The 24,416-nt window shown below is 48.1% G+C and overlaps 3 protein-coding genes across 8 annotated transcripts in view; 2 read left to right on the top strand and 1 right to left on the bottom strand.

The window, feature by feature from the left end:
- Window positions 1-6,063, top strand: part of PSMD11 (proteasome 26S subunit, non-ATPase 11) — a 32,446-nt gene extending 26,383 nt beyond the window's left edge. The window contains exons 13-14 of one of the 2 annotated variants that reach the window (XM_090044292.1): window positions 2,524-2,666; window positions 5,930-6,063. In XM_090044292.1, coding sequence (XP_089900418.1) covers window positions 2,524-2,666 — 143 coding nt within the window. In that variant the 3' untranslated portion in view covers window positions 5,930-6,063. Of the gene's footprint in view, window positions 1-2,523; window positions 2,667-2,793; window positions 4,226-5,929 lie in introns of those variants that run through there. The other variant, XM_090044291.1, reaches the window with a different exon arrangement.
- CDK5R1 (cyclin dependent kinase 5 regulatory subunit 1) lies at window positions 6,058-17,639 on the top strand. 4 transcript variants are annotated; one of them, XM_090044296.1, is made up of 2 exons: window positions 6,058-6,162; window positions 13,682-17,639. In XM_090044296.1, the coding sequence occupies exon 2, from the start codon at window positions 13,726-13,728 to the stop codon at window positions 14,644-14,646; it is 921 nt and encodes a 306-aa protein (XP_089900422.1). In that variant the 5' UTR covers window positions 6,058-6,162; window positions 13,682-13,725; the 3' UTR covers window positions 14,647-17,639. The 4 variants fall into 4 exon arrangements, with proteins under 4 accessions (XP_089900422.1, XP_089900420.1, XP_089900421.1 ...); XM_090044294.1 differs by lacking the exon at window positions 6,058-6,162 and adding an exon at window positions 8,175-13,544; XM_090044295.1 differs by lacking the exon at window positions 6,058-6,162 and adding an exon at window positions 8,175-12,836.
- Window positions 17,640-18,312: 673 nt separating this feature from the next.
- MYO1D (myosin ID) overlaps window positions 18,313-24,416 on the bottom strand; it is a 268,077-nt gene continuing 261,973 nt past the window's right edge. For both annotated transcript variants that reach the window (XM_090044297.1, XM_090044298.1), the window contains exon 22: window positions 18,313-21,467. In XM_090044297.1, coding sequence (XP_089900423.1) covers window positions 21,311-21,467 — 157 coding nt within the window. In that variant the 3' untranslated portion in view covers window positions 18,313-21,310. The remainder of the gene's footprint in view (window positions 21,468-24,416) is intronic.

Raw genomic sequence — 24,416 nt, forward strand, 5'->3', positions numbered from 1 at the left:
ACAGCGGCCTCACAATGAATCCTTAAATTTGCTAAGCTGCTCCATTAGCAGTGAATAGTGGCTAGAATTGGTATGGAAGTAAACTTTATTCCTCAGAGTGGGGAAGAAATCCAAGGCTGAACTGTTCTGGCAAAAAATATTTTATAAATGGGACTCCATGGGAAAAGTGAAGAACTTCCTTGGTTTTACTCTCTCCTCTGAAGAGGAGCTCAGTGTATTCACCTAGGTAGGAAGGATGGCTTTATGCTCTTCCTGGGTGGCCCTGCCACAGACATAAGGTTTCCATTTCCCATCTATAAAAGGGGGTGATGATCCTTCCTTGTCTGTTTTAAATAGTAAGTTTTTTTTGTTTTGTTTTGTTTTGTTTTTTTGTTCTGTTTTTACAGGGCAGGGAGTGCCTCTTGGCACATATACAGCACAGAGTACAGTGGGGTCCTATTCTTGGCTGGGACCTACAGAGGCTATTGTATTAATGTGACCTCTGCATTTTTATATACTGGGTGCCTGTGTAGAAAGCCATCTTAATATAGATGGACAGGATGAACAAAGGCTGCACCTATGGGACTTGTGTTGGGTAGAGAATGAATGTAAAAGGCATTAAAGAAAAAAACCCCTATCAAACTATGGTATTGGCAAAGGGCTCAAGAAGATAAATTTCACTGGGCTCTAGAGCCTTTGGAAATTTCAGCTTATGCAGACAAGTGGACCTGGTATAAAGTTGCCTTTTATTCCTGCTCTGAGATCTCTAAATGCTGTGCACTAGACAAAGGAAGCTTCTTGCTGGGGAAAAATAAGCTGGCATACAACTAGAGGTGCACCGATATGCAGGTCCAATATTGGATGGGTACTGATATAAAGAAAAATTGCTGTATAGGATATTGGCCCAATGCGGCTGATTAATTTGGCCCATAAATGCCCATGTTGTGCGAAGCCGCAGTGCAGCACAAAGCAGAGCTGGCAGCATGGAGAGCTGCCACCAGCTGGTAAATCAGAAAGGGAGCGGGAAGGGGTGTAGGGGGGTAGATCAGTACCCTCCATGGTGAGGCGTGGGTGGGGAAGGGGCAGGTGGTGCCCATGGGGGGGTGCCCCTGGATCTGCATGAGGCAGGGTGGGCTGGAACCAGTGCTGAGCAGCTCTTCTCAGCAGGGACTGGGCTTGGAGTGGGTGTTGGGAGAGACTGCAGCCACCCCATGTTTCACTGCTGCTCCACTCCCAGCCCCACGCCACCAGGTACAGCCCGGCTCCATGTCCTGCCTCCACCCACATGCTGGGAAGAGCCGAGACTGCACTGGGCGGCTGGCAGCAACAGTGGTGCTGACAGCGGAGCAGCAGCAAAATTTGGGATGGATGCAGCATCCTCTCAGTGCTGCTGGCGCGCACATGCACCCCTTGCTCCAAGAAGAGCCTGGGAGTGGGTGCTGGTGATGCTGGTAGGGACTGCAGCCAGGTTTCCCTACCCAGGTTTCACTATGGCTCTGCTCCCAGTGCCGTTGCTGCCACCAGCTACCCAGCACAGCCTCGGCTCTTCCCAGCGCATGGGTGGAAGCAGGACATGGAGCTGGGCTGCGCCTGGCGACCACAGGGTTGGGAGCAGAGTGGTGGTGAAACTTGGGGCGTCTGCTGCCCCTCCCAATGCTGCCAGCACCTGCTCCGAGCCTGCCCCCCACCAAGAAGAGCCACACACCCCACCACCCTCCTGGGGTGCGATCAGCAGTCAGAGCTGCCCGCCTCCCCCTCCCCCGGAGCTGTGCTTCTGTCCCTTGCCCCCACCACCCTGGGCAGTGCCTGTCCCTTCCCTCCCTCACTGCAGGGGGCATTGATCTACACCCCCATGCCCCCTCCCTCCCCTTCCACCACACCCGGACTTACCAGCTGGAAGCAGCTGTACTGGCTTGGTATCAGCTGATATGCCTCCTTAAATATCGGTCCCCAAAATCTCTATCAGTGCACCCCTACCAGTAACATATCCCTGCAATATCTGAAAAGTCTTACAAAGATTGTTCACTTGCTGGTGAGGTGATGCGGGTGAGCAAGTCAGAGGCCATCATGATTATTACCTTCTCCCTCACTCCTCCCTACCCTGTTCACTATAAGAGGCAGATTTTTTTCTCTAGCATGTCTGGCCAGATCTGGGATTTATTTATTTATTTTAAAATCTTAACACTTCTCTGCCTTCCATCAAAGGACTTGGGGCCAGATCCAAAAGAAAAATGATTCCCTGCTGAAATCACCGGGAGTTTAAGTGCTTAAATATCTTTCTGAATCTGGCCTCTTTGTCTTTTTTAAAGCCACCTTTTTTTTTTTAAACGAAGAATCATAGGGAGGAGACAAGTGTTAGGGGAACAGTTGTCACAAACATCTGTGGAGAGAGCAGCGCAAGGTATTTGTTGGCAACATGAGCCTAGATAGGTGTCAATGGCAGAGAATTCCACGCTTTGACCTAAGGTAATGGCAGGGATTCAGAAAAGGTCCTGTGAAATCTGTGAACATGAGCACTGCATAATCAGAGCTTTGCATTTGCAGGGATTCTTGACCAAGGAGAGGGAGTCCTGATTATCTTTGATGAGCCGCCAGTAGACAAAACTTATGAAGCTGCCCTTGAGACTATTCAGAATATGAGCAAAGTAGTGGATTCACTCTACAACAAAGCCAAGAAGCTAACATAGGTGAGTGGATGCAAGAAACCAACCACACAGCCACTCTGCCACTCCGGTCACTTTAGCCAAGGTACAGCATGGGCTGTGGTTAATCTCCTTTTTCCCTTGATTGATGTGGCTCTGTTTTCTCTTACAGAGCTGAACTTGGTAGCTGTCATATGGAGAGTGTGTGTGACAGGAGAGTGAAACCTTTGGGAAAATGCTAGGAGACTTTTTCTTTGTTCTACTTTTCGCTCGGAAAGTTTTTAAACTTCCTCATCCAGTGCATCTTGTATTCCATACGATGCGTGTTCCAGTTTCCATGTAACCTTTATTGGCCGAACTTTGTATCGGGGGGAATATTGTTTAAACAATGAGGGTATTCTAAATAAAAGGAAAAAGGCTTACACTACCTAAACATGTGCTTTCCACTTCCTGTGGGATGTCAGAGTAAAGCAGGGACAAGGCTTTGTTACCAATAGGTGCCCAACTGCTAAGAAAACAGTTTTTTCATCTCTTCCTCTACTCTGAAACCCAGACTCGCTGATGGTATATAGACAGTATAGCTTTTTTCCATTTGTACCTAACCAGAAAACCCTAATGAATGGACTGCTGGTTTATTTTTTAAATCTTTAATATAACCACTAGTCAGCTCCCCAGTGACTCTTTCCTGAAGTCTTTTGCATATGGGGAGATCCCACTTCAGAACTGTTAGTGTGCTATAGTAGCCCAAATTTAATTCAAAGAGTAGAGATAACTGCAGTAACTGACGGTAAGCCAGTTTCTACCAAAGGGAACAGCACAGGTTTCCCTGGAGACCTGTAATGCATGCTATTGTTTTAAAATAGACTAGGTTCTAAATGTTTTAACTTTTCGCCCCATTGCCGCCCCCTCACCCCCCCCCCCACATTGTCAGGAAGAACAGGTGAGCAGGTATTTCCCGAAGTGTTCGCCTCCCTCTGAGCACCAAACGTATTGTCCAAGTGGGTAGGCAGTCTTTTGCCCTGTGCACTGATCAGATTGTCATGACTTACCTCTGCTGTACAGTGTTTCCTTTTAAACATCTGATGCAAGACAGCTCGGCCCTTCTGGAAGGACCTAGCGTAGCACTCGCTAGGGATGTTCCTAGTTACTATTTCAAGGTAATAAGTGTGTGTTGGGGGGGTGGAGCGCTGTGTATTCCAGCATGTTTCATTTTATGGTGAGATTACTAGCAAGGTTTTAATGCCTTTTGGGCAGTGTAAGCTTCTGCATCTCTGTTGTGCTGATCTTTTATTTTCCTTTCTCCTCTGTCTCCCTTTCTCTTTCCCACTCCATGTTTTTTCTTACTAAATTTATATTTTGTAAAAGGATTCTGTTTTATTGAGGGATATTTTGCCTTCACACTAAAATCTTAGACTGGCTGGTTTTTCTGCTTTGTCCACATTTTAACTTTGGATTTTTTTTTCTTAACTCTCCATCTCATCCAGTCAGTCACTGTTTGGGTTTTTGGCACCATCAATATCAAATGTACAAACGGTTCTTGCTAACCAACACCAGGTATATCTGATGTTCAGATGAGTTCCAATAAAATATTTTTTTTTTCAAAATCTGTCTCCTGTCTTGAAGAGCGTGGATAAAATGAACAGGGAACTGTTATTCACCAAATCCTGGAAAATAAGAACTAGGGGGCACCCACTGAAATTATCAGGAGGCAAGGAGGAAGCACTCTTTAATAGAGTATGTTGTTTATTTCTGAAACTCATTGTCATAGGAGTCTGTAGAACAGGGGTGGGCAAAATGGTGGATCTGGCAAGCAGCAGGACTCCATTTCCCAGCAGTCACTGCCCATGTGGCTGGGGCTGGTTTCCATGGAGGCCCCAGCAGCAGCCCCACTGATAGTGCCAGGCCAGGGTTTCTGTGGAGACCGGCCCTAGCAGTGCACAGCAGGGCGCAGAGTGGCTCTTGAGCTCAGCTGGGATCTTGTGATGGTGACAGCGTGGTCTGGAGCTGGGGCAAAGTTGTGATTGGTAGCCTACATGCTCTGGGCAGGGGTGTGCAGGCAGCAGATCCTGGCTTTGCCCTGGCTCCTTGCAGCAGTGATAGCATGGTCTGGAGCCAAGGCAGAGCCCGTGATCTGCTGCATGAACACCCCTGCCTGGGGCATGCAGGCTGCAGATGCCAGCTCTGCCCTGCCTCTGGACCACACTGTCACTGCTGCAAGATCCCAGCTGGGCTCTGGAGCAGCTCCACGCCCTGATGAATGCTACTTTTGGCAGCAGCTTAATGACAGACATTGTATTTAGTAAGATTTCCTTGTATGCGACTGAAAGATGAGAGGCTTTTTTTCCCCTCCTATACCAATTGGGGGGGGGACCCTCATTTTGCATCTGCGTAAATACGGTAATATATACTATCTATACCATCTACTGATACATTAATATGTACTATACTATAGAAATTATATATACCCCCTTATAGAAACAATACCATGTCAGAATTAATTAGAGCAGTATTACTAAGAAAAACGAACCAAGCCCCAACTGTACACTGGTTTCATTTCCTATGTACCAATGTGATCACAATCTATTGCTGCCTTAATGCTGGTTCACTAAGGATGTGCAACTTTCACTGCATCATTTTCCAACCTGGGCTGGTGTAGTTTGACAGGCAGTATAGATAGGCCAGCAGAGGTCTGCTGTGAAGAGGGTGTGTGTGTGTGTGTGTAAAAGTTAGGGCAGGGTCTTTAAATGGACACAACTCACTATTTTAATATGTATCAATAGAATAACATAGGATAAAGGAAGCACTCCCATTTCCCGTGTTAATGAAGGATCAGGGTGGTACTTTCAGATGAAAGGCAGCATTTTTCTATACAGTAGTGCCAAAGGCCAAGTGCTCTTCAGTGTGTTGTGACAAGGGGTTCTGCAAGTGAAACATGAGGTTAAGTGCTTGGATCAAAAAAAAAAAAAGGCTTCAGCCATTTAGTGAGAACATTCTTAAACTGAGAAGCACTACTAATTCTTGTGGTTGAGCAGGGCTTTCTCTTTAACAGTGAGTTAAATTTGAAATCCATATGCATACTCACTGTCCTTGAAAACTGATGCATCTTGGGTGTCTGGGTAAGGGTAGGCAGTGCAAATTTGAGACCATTTGATCATGAGTTCAAAGAGAGCTGCTTGTAGTGAGGGGAAGAAGCTGTTACTTTTTTTTTGCATATCTGTGACTAATACTGTACTAAGATTTGGTGCACTCAGCACTGAATTCCACATCAGGGAAGCAGTGCTCACAAATAAATTACTCTTAATTGACAGGCCACTAGGATCCATGCCACAAACTGGTTTGCACAAGCACTGGAAGCCAGTCTGCTGTGCTGTGGTGGCTACACAAGCAGAGGATTTCAGCTTACATGAGTCACTGGGAGGAATCTAAAGACAGCGGGGCAAGTCCTTCCATCAGCAGACTTCTGAAACCGATGCATTCATTACTTCTCTGAGCCAGCAAAGGGGCTCCAGCTGGAAGGCTTATCCCTTGTGCCAACAATAAGGTAGAGAAGCAACTATAGGTTCTGTTGTTAGGATGAAGCAGTTTTCTGACTAAACTCATCCTTTTTTATGCCCTCTCTCTTCCCCCTTCCACTTCACCCCACCCAATCTATCCGCATAGATTTATCTTGAACAGTGGGATGCTGTGGGTTCTGATATGCTGCCTCAGTACAAATTTACCTTTGTGGTATAAGTTTAGTCCAACTTTGCCAAGGAGTTCCTGAGAGAGTTCTTTTTTTTTTTTTTTTTTTTTTCCCCCCTCAAATTTGCTGCTTGCTGCTGCTTTTTTTTTTAAAAGGGTTTTGTGCAGAGCTAAGGTTGGGAGAGAAACTATGCACCTAACTCAAATGTACACTGTAGTATATAGACTGGAATTACCTGGAACCAAGGTCTAGTTCAAAAAAATTCTGTTGACTGTACCTCAAAAGCTTTAGTAACAATGTGAGCAATAGGCCCCCTTCAGGCATGCTTTTGTGAGTGATGCCTATAGAGTGGTGTACTTCACATGGCTGGGGGCTGCCCTTGGGCCCAAGGATCCATGTATCTGGTGCTTCTCTTCAAGGAAGCCGAATGCTGCTGTTTTGGTGTCTGAGACCACAATGGAAGGGGGACCCTTTGGGAGCACATGGTGCCTGTGCAATTTTGAGACAATTAAGCATCCTGCAAGTGCACCACTCTGCAGTTAACTGCTCCACCACAGCATGTAAGTATCATTTGTGGCTGTGTCTAATTTGTGGTGTCAAGTCTAGGAGAGTGGGGATTTGCTGCTACACTGAAGATGAGGCTGGTACAAGAGACCCAGCCATGCCAAATTTCTGTTTTGTGTTGGAGGAGCGTTTCTGAACTCTTGCAACAAAGTACAAAGCAAAACAGGACCTAGCCCAGGAAAGTGCCAGGCAGGGGGCATGCTATAGACACTGTGCTGAGAGCTGAGAAGAACACCTTGATAGTCTGTATGGGACAGTTCATACCTCTCTGTGCACATATTTCTGTAGCACAGAAGGCTGAGTCGTTTCCCCTGAACTAGCTTGGACTGTAGAGGTAGAGATGGGTGTGCTGCTTTTCTTTCCTTTACTGCCTCTCTCTCAGCCCATGTCCTACCTACTTCTCTTCTGGCTTCTCCTAGCATTATGGAAGGGCTGATGGGACCTCCTAAGGCGGCCAGAGGTGGTGGCAAGACCTCTCCAGGAAGCTCCCTTGTTGCTGCTGTCCGTTACTCTCCTTTCCCCCCCCACCATACCCAAAAACATAGGCCCTCAATTGTCTGCTATTCCACATCCTAAAGTTTGTTACCCTGGTCACAGCAGTGTCTGCTTTCCACCTTCACAAGCACACTGGCCACACAGGGCAGTTAGGGGGTGTGGCATGAGGGGAAGACAGTATCTTCACTAGTTCTTAGTTTAGCCCCTTTCCACTTTCTCAGAAGGCCCCAAGGTCCACCCCTGTAAATTCTATGTCAAGTAATTCTTACAAGTGAGTTTTTAAGAGATATAAATGCCCATAATTTAGGGCAGGATACATTAAATGTATGGCCTGTAGGCCAGATCTAGCCCATGGAGCCATATGGTCTGACTCATGTGTCTCTGAGCTGGGCTGCTGTGCAGGCAGAACCAGGTGCCGGAAGTGCTGCACACTGCTCAGGGGGCTGGCACAGGGCGTGTTCTGAATTCAGCATCTGTGCTGGACTGGCCCTGCGTGCTAGCTCTGGGGCTGGTCCGGATCAGGTTTTGTCAGAGTTGGTGTGTAGTGCTAGGCCAGCAGGGTGCCATGTGCAGCACATGCCCCATGCCAGTCCTCTGTCACGTGCAGTGCACATGGCTGGTCCAGCCTGTGTGCTGCCTGCTGGTCCTGCTGCTGGGGCTGCATGCTATCTCCAGCATGCATGGGTGGCTTGGGTCCTGATCTGGATCCACTGCCCTTGCCAGCGTGCAGGGCTGGTGTGGTGGGGCACAGAATGCAGTGCGTGCCCCAAGCCCCCCCCCCCCCCCCCCCCCCCCCCCCCCCCGGGCCATGTGCAGCACCTGTAGTGCTGGGTCCAGCCTGCAAGCCACATGCATTGCAAGCCCCAGAGTGGAGCTGGTGCATGATATATGCAGTTCAGGGAACTGGCATGGAGCAAACCCTGCATATGGCACCCTGCCTGCTGGTTCTGGCATGGCTCAATATGGCCCACAGACCATCACAGGCCTAGCTATCTTCTTCCAGCCTGCAGGGCTGGGTGAGTTTGATACCCCTGATCTAGTGCATAAGTCTTTCAGTCCTTGGACTGATCTAGAACTGAAGCTTCTATTAAGCTGCTAACCAAACCCACCTGCATTGGAATGATACAGAAAGTAATATGGACTATGAACAACTGTATTATCTAAGATGAGAGAAATGCTAATAGATTAAAGAGTGAAACATATTTAATAAACAAACAACAAACCCCACATGGATCAATGCAAGCTAAGGCCATTTTTGCTGAACAAGGTTAACTAGACATTGCAGATTATTTGATTTAGAATAAAGAATTAATTGTATATTTGTAATCTGTAGTGTTGGAAATGGCCTCTGGGTGTCGCTACAGTTCAGTGCAAGATTAAAAATTGAATAACTTAGCTCCAAAATGTTGGTTATGTTTTTGGAAATGGCACAGAAGGAATTGCTCCTTTTTGGTGCTCTGGTTTGACATTAGCATTCCCCACTTCTGGGAGGTTTGAGACAGACAATTGATTTAAGTGAGAGCAGAGATACCTCACTGATTTACAAGGCAATCCTTCCATTCACTAGCAAACAAATGCCAACAAGGTTCCAGGAAGGCAGCCAGGCTACCTCTGAACCACCATTGATCTTGCTGTCCTGTGCAAAGACTTTGAGTCTCCTTTAACATGTTTAAAACTTCTGTCACATCTTAGAAAGTGGATGTCCAGGTGTTTTAAGTCTAATGTATATATCCTTCCTGCACTCTTTTTTTTTTTTTCTTTTAAAGCGTACTATATACAGTAACATTTGGATTGTTCTAATGCTGGAGGCACAAAATGAGTTGACCCATATTGTAGAGCCTCAGTTGAATGAAACCTACAAGGAACATCACCAAAATAAGGCTTTAGGAAGCGTGTTTGTGGTGCCTACTTCAAAAGGCAGCCACAAATTGGTGCTCTATCTGTGCTGCTCCCTGAAGTCCTGTTCCTGTTACACAGTTGCCATACTTGCTGGCTACTACTAGTGCGAAGATACCATGAAAGTTGCTGTTAGGATACAGGGTCAGAACTTTGTTCAGAATGTGCCTTGACGTTCTTCTTCTGTGAAAATGCTGCAGATTCAACTTGTTTTGCTGGATATAAAATGTTTGTGTGTGCTTTTGTTTGTATAACAGTATGACCACCTCTCTCAACTGTCACACGAGTCCCACACTTGGCAGTCTAACATTTCACCAGGGCTTTACTGAGTGTGCAGCTCATTAGAAACCTGGTTTGAAAGGACTTTACCCAGGGACACGGGTGTAGTTGTAGCTGTATGGACAAGAGCTCCTACTGCACAAGTAGCTTATGCTGGTAAAATAGTCCTTTTGCATGTATAGTGTGTACCAGTTCCCTCAGTGCATGTACTATTACATCTGTATATAAATTATGGCTTTTGCTGGTATAAATATGAGGGGCAGTGAGAAAGCAAGGCATTCACATTTTTATCTCCTAAGCCATTGACATGGAAGGTTTTCTTGTTGATGCCTTACCTAAGGCAGCCACACTAAACTCAGAGGGCTGTAACCAGACCCTGGAAAAGCTGAAATTTTGCATGCAAAGAGCCTAACAGAGATGCATTTGAGATGCTGTTTCTGCTGGGCAGTGACTGCCCATACACCAACTTTTGCATCACAGAGGAAACTTCATTGTTTGGTTGGACAGCACCCCCTTCAAATGTACAAGTTAAGGTGGGGAAAAAACCAGGAGGCCTTACTCTTTGACTGACCTCTGTACTTTGCCAAAAGAGGCATCCACAGGGGACTTGCCTGTATTAGAAAGCATCCAGCGATGAGCTGACTTCATTGAATGAGAGACCCTCTTATGGATGTGAATGAACCCAGTTTCCTATTTGCTGCAATATTTTCCCCTCCTAATTGGTGCTGGTGCGTTCTGCAAGGTATTGAGCCCTCCCTTCCAAAGGAAATGGCTGGAAATAGCCGTGCATGACTAGAAGGGAGGTCCTTAGACGTAGTTTACCTTCACCAGGGACTGGAAGAAGTTGTCTTTCAAGTAGTATGTGTTTTGGGGGTGGGGTGGAATTGGTCATCTTCTTACCAAAGCTTTCCAACCTCTAACTCCACCCATCCAAGCAGCGCTCAAAGCAAAACACTGTGTGAGAAACAGCAGTACACAGCTGCTGTGTCAACCTCAGCCTTTATCCCATAAGATCCCCCTACCAAGCAAACAGCAGAGGCAGGAAGTCATCGTGTCTCAATGTTTGCAGTTTCCTGTTTGTGTGGCATTTGTGGTACCTTTTCTGCTGTCATTGAATAGCTGGGGTTTGCATTGGCCTTTCACTTTGTACATGATGCTGTATTGTCAAGTGATGTAGTCTTTCTTTCCATGTGGCAAACAGCTCTGGTTTTATTGAAACAGGAAACAACCTAGGTAAATAAAATGAAGTCTGCTGGGTAGGTTTTTTCTTGTGTTGTATGCTGATTTCCTATTACTGTAGTCCCATGTGTGTCAGAAAAGTATGTGAATGCCATATTTTATGGTATTGTTTTCCTCAGCTTCCACACCATGAGTGCAAATCAGTATACCCCATGGGGAAGCTGCTTGATTCCAGTAAGAGCTAGGCTTGTCCAGTGTTTCACAATTAATTCACATGTTTGAGGCAGGTGTTTGTTTTTTCTGGGTTAGTAGTTTAGTCAGTCAGGGAGTGTTCATTGTTTGTTTGGGTTTTTTTAACGTTTCTCTTCTGACTAAATCTCTCGGGTTAGATGCGGGTAATGGGCAGAACAGTGATTTTTGCAGCTGTAGTTCATTTGACTTGGGCAACCATACAGGTAATACTGGCCATATCCCTTCTGTGCCAGCATAAGCTCTCTCCCCTTTTAGGAGGACCTGCCAGGATAATGCTACAGTCAAACCCTCTCTCACATAGGCCTGGCTGTGGCTCCTGTTGCCTCTGTTCACATTGTAGAACTGGAGCGGTCATAGGAGAATGAGTCCATTGTCACTTGTTCAGTAGCTTTACTATTGGCTGCTAAGGTCTGATTGGCATCAGTGCTTCTAATAAAGATGCTGTAGAAGCAGGGAGAAGGCATGGTTTCAACTCCCAGGATTTTCAAATGAGAGCTATGGTTAGCAAAGACAGCCAGGTTGTGAATGGAATGGAGTAATTTTATTCTGGAATAGCTGGGACCAAATCTAGGGCAGCTACTCTCCCTGAGTCACTCCTCTGTAATCTCACTTCATTACTGCACTCCTTCTGGAAGAGTGACACTTCAGACAGTGCACAGGGGTTATGGTTTTTAAGACTCCCTTCTGGTACTCTGTTGTCAAGAGTGTTTTTCAGAGGGGGAAGGGGGAGAGAAATAATAAACCTCATCACTTCCCCTATCACTGTGCTGTACTGGCTGCTGCTTCCCAGAACCAAATCAAGTTATGTCAGCATTGTATGAATCAGCTGCCTGCCAGAGCCCAAGCAGCCCTTGGTGTTTTGTAAGTCTCATAAGAATTTCATCACGCTCAGACTGGCACTTTGCTTTCTTAAAAAGAAACCCCCCCCCCCAACACCAAGTTGCACTGTCTGCTTGCCTTGCAATTGGGTACTGATGCTGGAAGAGGCTGGGTGCTTTAGTTGATCACTTTAAAGCATCAGTCATCTTACTGTTATCTTGTGTAAACTCTTTTTCAAACTGTCCTTCCTGACAGGAAGAAAACAGATTGATGCCTAGTCCTATCATCCTCCCTAGAAAGAGAGAGAGAGAGGAGGGGGATCACACTCAGTGTTAAACTAAGGCCTGGAAGCTACTCATTTTATAACAGAGGGCTTGTCAGCTATATGGAAAGCTGAGCAGGCGCATGGGAAAGGAGTGGGAAGGATGAGGTGGCTGGAGGTAAGGGGAGATGGAGGCATTCGGTGGTGAATCTACAGCCCTGAGTAGGTGCGTCTGACTCAAGGAGGGCTCCTGCAAATGAGTATTACCTACTAGTTGTCAGTCTGAGTGGTGCCTGCTGAGCCACAGCTGCTTACCTGTGAACAACAAACAACTCCTGTGCGCGGCGGACAGCAGCAATTGACCACCTGCTCTGTGGATGAGGCAGCAGCTTGTGTGGTTTGGATGAATGGAGCCTACCAGAGGTGGAGGAGGTTTGTCACCACCTGGAGCCAGGCAGGACCAGCAAGGGTGCCCTAGGTCAAATAAACTGTCAAATGGAGGCCAGCTCAAAGCCCTTAGCCTGCAATACTGATGCTGGGGGGGAGGGAAGCAGCTGTGTCTTCACTGCAGCCACTTGATATACCCAGCATAAACTGGGGGTCAGTGAAACAGACACAGAGCTGTGGCTGGCTGAGGGTAGAGCCGTTATTACAGTTTTACCAGCAGGGCTGAAATCCTGCCCCAACAGCCTGCCTGGCTGTGCTGGAAACACTCCCCGTGCAGATCCTGCTATGCCTGGCCTGGGGAGCTGGCTGAAGGGAGCCTCGCACAAGACTGGATTTGCTGGTATGAGGCGTTTTCTCGTGAGGGAGACTGGCGAAGCCTCCAGTACCCGCCTCTGGGGGTGCCTGGCTCCGGCTGCAGATGCTGGGGCCTGCGCCTGGCAGTGGGCCCCGTGCCCCAGCCTCTGCCGCCTGCTCCTGTTCGCCCCTCCTCACCCACCGCTGCCGAGCGGTACTGACAGCTTCCCCCCGCCCCCGCTTTGAGCACCCTTGGGTGCCGCTGGCGAGGAAATGAGGGGGCAGACGGAGGGGGCACAACCCCTCCCCTCAGCTCGGGGGGGGCGCGCTCCCGTGCCTTGCAGTGCGGGGGGAGGGGCCCCGGCTCCGCATTGTGCGCTCTCACCCCTCCCCCCCGCCCCCCCGCACCTGGGCGGCTGCGCGGTCGGGGGGGAGGGGCGGGGCGGGGCGGCCGCGTGCGCCTGTCTCGGGCCGGAGCGCGCACACGAGCGGCGCAGCCTCCAGCCGAGCCGGGCAGAGCCGAGCAGAGCAGAGGCGGCCGCGCTGGGGCTGGGGCTGGGGCTGGGGCTGGGGGAGGCGGCGCTGCGGCGAGGCGAGGCGCGGGCGCTGGGGAAGGGCCGCCCCCGGCCCGGCCCCGGCTGCAGAACCCTGGACAGAAGCGGGCGGCGGCGGAGGCGGCGGCGGGAGGCGGCGCCGCTGCGGCAGGAGGAGCGCGCAGTGCGGGCGGGAGCCGCGTCGCAGCGCCCCGCGGTAGGTGCGGGCCGGGGCCGGGGTCGGCGGAGGCCCGGGGCGGGGGAGCCGCAGCGCCGCACCCGGGCTGGTGCATTGGGCGGGGCGGGGCGGGAGCGGCCGCGCTGACCGGAGCCGCTGGCTCTTGTGTCCCCGCCGCAGGTGTGAGACGCGCCTGACTCGGCCCCCCCGCCCCGGCCGGCGCCATGGGCACGGTGCTGTCGCTGTCGCCCAGCTACCGGAAGGCCACGCTGTTCGAGGATGGCGCGGCCACCACGGTGGGGCACTACACGGCCGTGCAGAACAGCAAGAACGCCAAGGACAAGAGCCTGAAGCGCCACTCCATCATCTCCGTGCTGCCCTGGAAGCGCATCGTGGCCGTGTCGGCCAAGAAGAAGAGCTCCAAGAAGGTGCAGCCCAACGGCAGCTACCAGCCCAATGTCACCCACCTCAATAACGAGAACCTGAAGAAGTCGCTGTCCTGTGCCAACCTCTCCACCTTCGCCCAGCCCCCGCCCGCGCCGCCACCCGCCCCTGCTGGCCAGATCTCCTGCTCCAAGAGCGCCCTCTCGTCTGCCAAGAAGACACCGCACCCTGGCACCGCCCCCGCTGGCACCCCCAAGAGGGTCATCGTCCAGGCCTCCACCAGTGAGCTCCTGCGCTGCTTGGGCGAGTTCCTGTGCCGGCGGTGCTACCGCCTCAAGCACCTCTCGCCCACAGACCCCGTGCTGTGGCTGCGCAGTGTGGACAGGTCCCTGCTGCTCCAGGGCTGGCAGGACCAGGGCTTCATCACGCCGGCCAATGTGGTCTTTCTCTACATGCTCTGCCGGGACGTCATCTCCTCAGAAGTGGCCACCGACCATGAACTGCAGGCTGTCTTGCTGACCTGCCTGTACCTCTCCTACTCCTACATGGGGAACGAGATCTCCTACCCCCTCAAGCCCTTCCTGGTGGAGAGCTGTAAGGAGGCCTTTTGGGACCGTTGCCTCTCCATCATTAACCTCATGAGCCCCAAGATGCTGCAGATCAATGCGGACCCGCACTACTTCACCCAGGTGTTTGCCGACTTGAAGAACGAGTGCAGCCAGGAGGAGAAGGGCCGGCTGCTCATCGGGCTGGACCGGTGAACGCCCGCCGCCCGGGGACTGAGGGAACAATACATTTTTGTTTTCGTTTATGGGACGTGAATCAGGGTTGTGCAGACACTGGACGGGTCAGCGGGGCTGCCAGGGACCCCGCAGGCAGCAGCACTGACCCTCAGACACTTAGGCTGATAGGGCTTTGGTCACCGGGAAGCTCTACAGACCCAGGGGATTTTTTTTTATGATGCTCTAGTGGCCAAGATCTATTTGGTTTCTGCAGCCGCATGGGACATGCCTTGCTACCTCCACTTACTGTATTCCACACTGGCTAAACCTGGGGAGGACCCAAGTGGAGCAGGTGCAGAGCAGTGGGAGACCTTGTGGTTGGTGCCGGCTTTGCCGAGACAATACACGTAGGGATTATCCGCACTGTAATTCTATACAGTTGTAAGCCGGAGGCTCGGACCAGTGACTGGCAGGAAATCGTGGCATGTACGTTCCTAATGGGAATGGCAGTGGATGAACAGGGCAATCCAATGGATTCTTGAACATTTGGTTTTTCCCAGTGGGTTCCACTATTTTGAAGCTGGCTGGTGTTCAAAGCTGCACGCAATGGGGAAAAAACTACAGTGACCTTAAAAAAAAAAAAAAAAAAAAAAAATCGGCATCAGTCTCCCAAACAGACTTTCTTGCATGTAACATATAGTTAGTGGCCAGCGACGGAACAGGTGACGAGCTGGGATTGTTGGCGCCTTTGGCCCCACCCTGGGGTTTTACCCTTTTAATGCTCAAAATTCCCAGATTAGGGAAACGGAACTCCTGACGTTAAGCAGGAAGAAGGGTTTCTCATGCAGGCTTGGAAGCGTCATTCCTCGTCCACGAGCCAGCTGAACATCCTAGGCAAGTTCGCAGTGCCCTCAAGCAATCTCGCTCCTTGCTGAAGTACCCAAGCAGTGAGGTGGCCAAGCTGGGGTTGGAGGGAGACAGCTCCTGGAGATTATTTTGTTCTGGTGAACCATTTTATGCTGGTCGGTACAATGACTGTCTGCAGCCTAACCTGGTCCAGTTGAAATATGGTGGGTATTCTTCTGTTCATGTAGAAGTAGGGTCTGTATTGATGTCGGCTTTACTAGAGGTTTAATGGCACTATCAGTTGCTTTCCGTCGTCTGACTGGCCAGCCTTTGTGGAATTTGTCATGTTTAGCATTCTAACCTGGCACCTGCTGTCACAGCCAACCTCCGACGCTCAAGCAAGTTATACATCATGTTTCTTTAAACAAAAAAAGGGAGGTTGTTAACATCCTTCAAAAGGAAAGGCTCACAACCAAATGGCCCATAGGGGACCAGGGCTTGTAGGCTAAACATGAAATATTAATGCACCCTTGATTGGCTTTGAATCTTGTTAATTTCACTTAAGTGTCATTTAAGAGACCAACTTTCCTGGTTCGAGATACAAACACACTTCAAGTACTGCTGAAAAGGGAATTCATTTTATGGGCTAAAGACTGTAGGTAAGCTTATCCACTGGCTTTATTAGCTTCTTGAGAAGCCAGAGGTGGAGAAGAACCAAGTCTAGATTTTTATAGCATTAATAGATCTGCAGACAAAGACCAGTTAGAAAACCTTTAAAGGCTTCTTCAAATCCAACACTCTAGGCTTAAGGATGCTGGCATTCTGGCAGGGGAGGGGGGTGGGGGGGCTGGGCTTTATATTTAACAGTGTTAGAATAGATTGCTGCTCATTTGAGCAGTAAGCACTATTTACAATGTAAAGGAACAGAAAGCTGTGAAATTCAAGGTCTAGGCTTAAGGGGTTTGAAGCAGAAACGAACCAGTTTTGTAATATCCAAGACTGCTGGATTTACAAATGTAGGGAGAGCCTGCATTGCCTCTGAGGCTAGGCCCAAATCTGAGCCATTAACACACACTGACCATAAGCTAACCCTTCCTCAGACACAGGGCTGGAAAGGCACTTTGCAGCCAGTTGGCTAGCAAATGTATGAGGGGGAGATCAAGTCTCCTGTGGTCTTTGTAGATGGCCTCCTCAGCTTCCTCCATTGCACATTTGCTGTTCTAAAAGGACAGCATCATATGGCAAGCGGTTGGGAAGCTCAACTTGTTGCCAACACAGGCTGAACACATTAGGTCCTACTTGTTTTGAGGACAGACCAGATTCCAGCTGTGTGTCTGGGAGAGCCATTTCTTTCTCTTCTCTATCCCCTTTATTTATTTATTGTTTTTTCAAGACAAGTTTCACGAGAGGTTCGGTTTAAGAGAAATAAGTGCTCCTGTATCATTACATCAACGTGAAATGTATTGTTCCCATTGTGCACTGATCATAAGTATTGTGTAAAGGATCAACTGATATACTTGAGTGTGCAAGCAATGAAAGAAATTTACATGCTGCTATATGAATACTTTTAGAACAAAAATACTAACCTACAAAAAAAAAAAAACCCCTTTCTTTATTCTTTCATCGTTGCTTTTACAGTGGTATCGTGCATGCAAACAGAAGCATTTTGTGTCTTCAAGAAAACAAACAAACAAAAACTTACAACAAATGGCTGTAAAAATTACACCCATGCACAACACACATACATGCACACACACAAATAGTTCAGTCTTTGAGTTGGCATTTTCTTAACAGGCCTGGGGACTGGTAAGTTCTTACTGTGCACAGTTCTTAGTTTAGTTCTGTTCCAGTTGTTAAGATTGCAAATGAAAAAAATAATGTGCCATTTTTTTCACTTGAAATTCTTCATAGCTGTACATTTAAACTGCTAATTATACATGTATATGTATGTTTTTTTTAGTGCAATCTCTTCTGTAGATCTTTGTTGACCAAACTGGTGGGTATTGTTACTTATTAATTTATATTTGTCTCATTTTGTATGTATGTGTATAGTGTGTTTGTAAGTATGTGTGGTTTATAATCTGACAGACTGTGTCATGGAGCTCAGTGTGCCTGTAATTTAATCCCTTCCCCTTATTTTTATTTATTTTTGTACTGTGTTGATTAAATAAAATGCACTGACCATCCATTACATGGAAGCCTTTTGTAGCTGACTCCTTTATGCAGCAACCCGTGTGTAAGACACCTTTCATGAATGATGCATGGCCTTGGAGAAATAATTGGATTTGCCTAGACGAAAGAGGGCTTAGTACATTAGCTGTGCTAGTGTTTTAATCATGTTAAAGTCCCCAAGTTCACCATTTTGCTCTGGACTTCCACACAATGTGCTGTGAAGTCAGCAATCCAGAGAGTTTCCTTCAAAAGACTGAATTAGCATGACAGGCAGATGAGAGGTGCAGCCTTCCTGACTGGACTGTCAAAAGCTAGGCGGGGACGCCTCCCTCACTGGCGTATGTGCATGGCGTATGGGCAGTAAACAAGGGTAAAGAATATGCTAAAGTATCACAAGAGTGGGGAGGAGGAGGAGGAAGCAGTGCTGAATCATAAGGGAAGTGTGTCTGCTTTGCCGCCTGTCCTCCTGCAGATGTACTTTGGTCTCTAGTCTCCAAGGGCCAGTGTTTCCACAAAACTATAGGTCAGTCTGTCTTGGAGACTCATGGATGTGTAGCAAAATTCAGACATAAAACTTTACTCTTTATTGAAGTAAATTTGAAAGTCCTTGTGGTAAAACCAGTGCTCATCTCCAGGGTGACTACTATCATTCCCCATAAAGAAAAAAGGAGACCAACAGTACCAGGGTGCAACTAATAGTCCTTTAATTACAGTGAATTATGTAAACAAAAACCCAATATCATTATAGTAGGGCTTTTCTTTTATACATTACAATATCAACTACTTAAAATGGTTCATTGCATTTTTGCCCCAGGCTCAAAAAAAAATCAAAATACAATTTAGAAATAGTTAATTTATGGGAGAAATCAGGAATATATAAACCAGAGCAGGAGCAAATAATGTATTTCATTTAATAAAGACACATACTTCATCACATACAATATCGCCACCTTGTTGCATTAGACATTCCATAAACACAAGTTTATTGCTGTCCATGATTCAGTACAACTGTTTCATTGGAGGGATAGTGTAATGAAAGTGCTAATTAAAAACTCAAGCCGCTAACTTGGCTACTACATTAGAGAGACTGGAGGCACTTGGACAGTTGCATAAAAACAAAAAGCAAGAAGTGCAAATAGAAAAAGGCACAGCAGTGGGGAGGACACTTTCTACTGCTTCAGAGGGATTATTACAAATAAAACCTTCCCTTCTAGAACAAGTTATAAAAATGCCTTGAGAATTGGCATTTCTTCTCCTACTGAGGAGCAGCAGAAGCTGGGGAGGAAGTGGAACAAGAGGTAAAGGCTCTTTGTTGGTGCCCTATCTGCATGTGTACACTTGGCACGTGCAGGAGCTATTTCTTGGCTGGGTAGTTGCTTCCACTCTCCTTGCTGTTCCAGTGGTGTGTGGTGCTGGTAAAGCAGCCACAGAGGGCTCTCAATGGTATTGGCTGACATCCATTATGGCCTCTTCCCTAAGGGCCAGGGAAGACTGGAAAAGGCCACATGGTCCTGGAGGGCAGGATTCCTCTTTGTTGCTCAGAACAGCATAAACAGGAGAGTGAGTGAGTGGGTGCCACGCTGGGATGTGGGCACTGGGAGCTCCCTCCCTGGCCCCTGCTCCTCATGCACAACAGGCTGCTCTCAAGGCACGTGGTAGGTCCTGGCTAGAAGCCAAGCGCGGCACTTGTGTAATGTGCAGCAGGGGAAGAACAGAGCAGCTCACTGCACAGGAAGGGCTTTGCCACAGGGACTCCCTGGCAAACAAACCAGGGGAGATTAAGCTTGTCCCAATTAAACACAGCTCTGTAGCTTCTCTACACAAGATACTAATTAACTTCAAGAATCTCCCTGGCAGCAACTGGACATAAATACTGTTATGACCACCTCCCCCTCTCCCTCCCTCCCCCTTTGTCTAAGGATTGGTTTTGTGAGGCCCTGTACTCACTGTGGAGCTCATTTGTCAGGATGCCCTCGAACGGGAGGAGAAATGCCTCTTTAGGGTACTTTTTGGCTGCTAAAATAAACAGATCTAAACTAGAAAATGCATCCTGTTGTAGACCAACACTGAGGCTGGGGATTCAAAGTCCCTGAAACAGGCTCATTGGTACAGGTGACCAGGCAGGGTTTGCGTAGCAAAGGACTGGAAATCCTGACCTGACCAGCAGTGCCAGAATTTAGTATATAAATCTTCATAGCCCCATGACGACATATTGTCTCCCCCATTAAAATACCACAGAAGCAGCCCGATATAAAATCTGCTGACATGACATCAAAAGTTCTTGTTAATAATTCTGGCACAGAGGAAACGGGAGAGGTGGTTAAGAGTGCATCGTATTAAAACCAGCCCCCCAAAAACCCACACAGAGTACCAATTACAAGGTTACGTGGGCCAGAGGGAAGCAGACTATGCATCATCAACTAAACTTGATGCTAACAGAAAGGCCACAGAGATACACAGTGGCCTCCCAGGTCTTGTGCCAATAACATCCAATATGTGCGTGTCAAGGAAGACCCAGAGAAAGGTCTGCAAGCAGAGCAGTGTGCATTTAAAACAGGCGTATGCTATCGCCCATTTCCTTCTTTCTATGCTTGGACAGAATTGCCCAGAGTTAGTGACTACATAGTGCAAAGCTGGGGAGCCCAAGGCGGCTGTATCCTCAGACCCAACAGCCCCCACCCCCATCTCCAGCTGGATATAGCAGGTGGCCTTTGTACAGGTCTGGAAAGGAACCTTCTCCTTACCCCACCTGTGCAGAGATCTTGGCCAGCATCCTCCTCAAGCCTCATTGAACCATGTTGCTGGGACTAAGGGCACCCACGTGGGCCAGGTTAGAATTCTGGGGGAGGCACTGGATCAGATTGGGACCCCCTGGGATCCCAGGTCACATCACCCGACCAGGGAAGGCAACAGCTATGCTCTTTATAGCCAATGCTGCTTAAAACTCTCTGCATCATGAATTTCACCCCCCACCCCTTTATACTGCTGGGGTAATTTTCTCCCACCAAACCCTCTCCTCACAGGCTAATGGACTTCTTGTAGGAAAGCAGCAAATTATTTTTGTTTAGAGATGCATTTACATGTACCCTTGCAATCACATGAGCCTGGGAGGGAGAGGGTGGGAGGAATCAGGAGTCTGTGCCTTCCTTTAGGAAACCCAGCCCTTTCTTTCGCCAACCATGTCTCCCCTCTTATGACAATTTGGTCTTTCAGATTTAAACTGTTACAGCAGGGCTTCCTCCCTGAGCCCCCATCTTTGGTTCCTCCAATGGAGGCTACGTGATATTGCAGAATGGAGATGCAGAGATAGAGAACACAGGAGAGGGTCAGGACAGTGGGAGAGGGAGGGGAAGCAAAGGGGAGAAACAACTGATGAATGCTTGCTTCTAACAGCAGCTCAGAAGCAGTTTCCTGGTATCTGGGTCTGTTTTCTAAGCTGGGTGCACCTGCATGGCTATTTTCAGCCCTGGTCAGATGTGGTAAAGAGAAACCTCTCATGAATTTGGGCTAGGTATAATACTAGCTTTAGGGATCTGTTCAGGTGCACAGCTGCAAATCACAGCTGAGTATCTCCCAGTTAAGCTCCTTGAAAAGTTCAAGTCATACAGAGGGCAATTTAAATCTGGTCTGTTTCCTTTCCTTTCCTCTGCTCTCTCAAAGGCTCTCTGCTTTAGTGGAGGTGATGCTAATTCCCTGGCACACAGAGGATGAAACCTGAACGATTCTTGGTGAAGTCTGGCTGTGATTGGTTGATCTTGGTTTCCACGGAGACAGTGCATTTCCGACCGTGCAGGCTACACTGGACCGGGTTGGTAACATTGACTTGCAGACTGCGTTTCTCACTGCAGGGCGAAAGAAAAACAAGAGGGTTAGGAAATGCAGCTAGACTGGCTGGATTACCTGCTGGAGAGCATTTGCAGTATGGGTTATGTAGTTACATAGTTAGCAGGACATTCTGCTCAACCCTGCTTTATCTCTTCTGTCAGTGTCCAGTCCAGACCCATATAGATCAACTCACAGCAGCTTTGGAAAATGACAAGCTACAGACACTTCCACTTCATTTGAATTTATCAAGGTAGAGAAAGGCCTAATTTTGCAAACACAGCACAGATCTGAGAGCCAGGCACTCTGTGGAGCTAATCCCAGATGACACCAGCTCTCTCTGGGATCTCTGCTTTCTTCTGCCTGTTCCATTTTTAAAGAAACTGCCCCCTCCAATGACACACTTTTTTCCTGGTCACTTGTCTGCATAAGAACACCAGGGTGTCGGCTTTAAAACTCACATAGAGAAAAAGGAACAGATCTTGGAAAACAGCCTGCAAAGAACATCAGAAAGATCACCGAACACATCATGCTTATGCAAGGTCTACAAAAAGAAGAGTTCATCTCAGTCCAGTTCATAGTGGAGAAGATGTCTCATCACTCACTAGCACTATCAGTCTCATTCATCAGATGACTTACAAGCCAAAAAATGAGCCACTGACACAGGAATAATATGGGCTGGTGAAAGCAATAGACAGGGACTCAACAGCAGAGGTGTAGCTAGCTATTTCTAGATACGCAGCATGTGGTGGGCAGAGCATGTGGTGGGAAGAGGGCTGTGCTGAGCACAGGGCAACGGGAGTAAGAAGTGGGCAGGCAGCATCTTACCAGCTAAGGCATGCATTCACCAAGGGGCTGAAGGCTCAGAAGCGAGGTGATGTCTTCTTTAGGTGAAGTCTCCCCTGTAGGAGATGCTGCTGCTGCAGTAGTTGAGGTTATTCCTCTTGCAGCTGCCACCAAATTGTATATGAAACGACACTATACAAGCCTCTATACAGCAAGCACAACTCCCTGCCACCACTTGGATGCCCTACTAGTCGGCCCCTGGGGCTCATGCCCCGATCACCCATCTCTACTTCCACTCAAGAGACTGGGTTTGATTCCCAATTCTGCCACCAAGGGGCCTGAGGACCATGGCAAGTCCCTTTCCCATTTGTAACAAGGGGATGATGGTGCTGACCATTTTTGTAAAGTGTTTTGAGATCTTCAGATGGAAAGTATTATATGAAAGAGGTGGGACTGTGAATCTTTTCACCCCTCCACAACCCACAATATAAATGAGGGGGGCACTGCCTTCTTCCCAAAGCCTGGAGGCTGGCCAGGCCCACAGACAGTGGTTCTAGGCCAGGGCCCAGACTGTTCCCATCCTGGAATTTTCTGTCAGGGCTTAGCCCAAAAGGTGCAATGCAGCTTCTAACTAGAAGTGCCCATCATCACAAGACTGAGGAGACAGGCATTAAAAACTCTCAACTCAGCATTGACAACAAAGACTGTTCAAGGTAGAAAGCCAAGCTCAATAATAGTCTGAAGCAAACAATCCTCCAACCTGACAAACTGCTGAGAATGGAAAATTCACAGGTAAAACCTAACTTTCCTTTCCTGTCTCCCCTCTGCATCTGGCTGTCTGAACCACGGGACAGACACAGCAAAATCTATTTCTTTGAAAGCAGGAGGAAGATTCCTCCTATATCCCAAAGGGAGAAACTTTGTTGATTGTTGAGCAGCGTTACTTGGACCTAGCCTCTGGGAGAAGGGTGTTGCAGAGGAGGAGGAGTTATTGATTCTGCAAAGCTTTCTAAAAGCATGAACTGAGACCTACATTGCTGCCTTTTGGGTGTCACAGAGGAGTTTGCTTCCTCACTGAATGGATTATGGCATTTAGTGCACCTGCTCTGGAGGCTTCTGTATTCATCAGTGCCTGCATTCATCCACATTGCTGAGGAAGACCTGGGTGAAGCTTTGTTCTTTCACATCAGCACAATGTGCAGTAAATAGCTGTGGACTGCCTCTAGTTTTATCTACTGCGTCTATAATCTACCCCATGCCATTCCAATCCTCCACAATGCTTCAAATTATGGTTGAAAGAGAGCAAAGATGCTTCTGACCCCTGGAATCCCATATTTATATCTGTAAGAAAGGTTTGAGTTGTGGTTTTGGAGAAATCAGAGAGATGTAGGGCTGGAAGGAACCTTCAGAGGTCATTTAGTTCAATCCCCTGCTTGAGGCAGGATCATCCCTAACCAAACCATCCTATAACCTAACCTCTTAGTAAAACTGCCATCAACTCTTGACACAACACATGACATAACACCGTAACCTGACACAGGTAATGCTGGGGGACTACAGCAGCCAACTTCCTGTTTCGGTAAAAGCTCAAGAGATCCCAGGTAGAGGGCCATGCCCCACCACACCACAGAGGAAGGCAACAAACCCCATAGTCCATACCAATGGCAAAGAAATGGTGCAGAGTTACTGCGATACCCTCCATGCAACTACAAGGAGCAAGAACCACCATCATATCTCACTTCAAAAGCAAGTGAGATATGATAGTGGTTCAAAGACTTAGCCACAGCCCAAGAGGACCATATTTAAACACCGTTTTAAGAACCTGTAGGTTAAATAGCATGGGTTTTCAGAGATCATACCTGATGGTACTAAACAGAAGTTTTCTTCGAGTTTACAAATACAGACAGTAGTAATGGCTGCCTCTCATCTCTTCAGTACTTTGAGCTTGAGGCCCAGAGTCAGAACAACCTGACAGGACTTTAATCTCTTTCTCACTTTGGCTGCCTTGGCCCATTTCACCAAAACCAGAACTTTGTCCTGGTAGCTTTAGATTTGCTGCTAATTCTATGATAAGCTGCATCTCCAGGGATACTTCTCCGGGTAGCCCAGGGGCCTCAGTTCCCTCCTTCCTGCCCCTCCCCACTCTCTTTGCATTGTCAGTTCTGAGGCCTCCATTATGCCTC

Source organism: Crocodylus siamensis, chromosome 4 (genome assembly GCF_052110815.1).
Source record: "Crocodylus siamensis isolate JL-2025a chromosome 4, ASM5211081v1, whole genome shotgun sequence".
NCBI lineage: Eukaryota > Metazoa > Chordata > Crocodylia > Crocodylidae > Crocodylus > Crocodylus siamensis.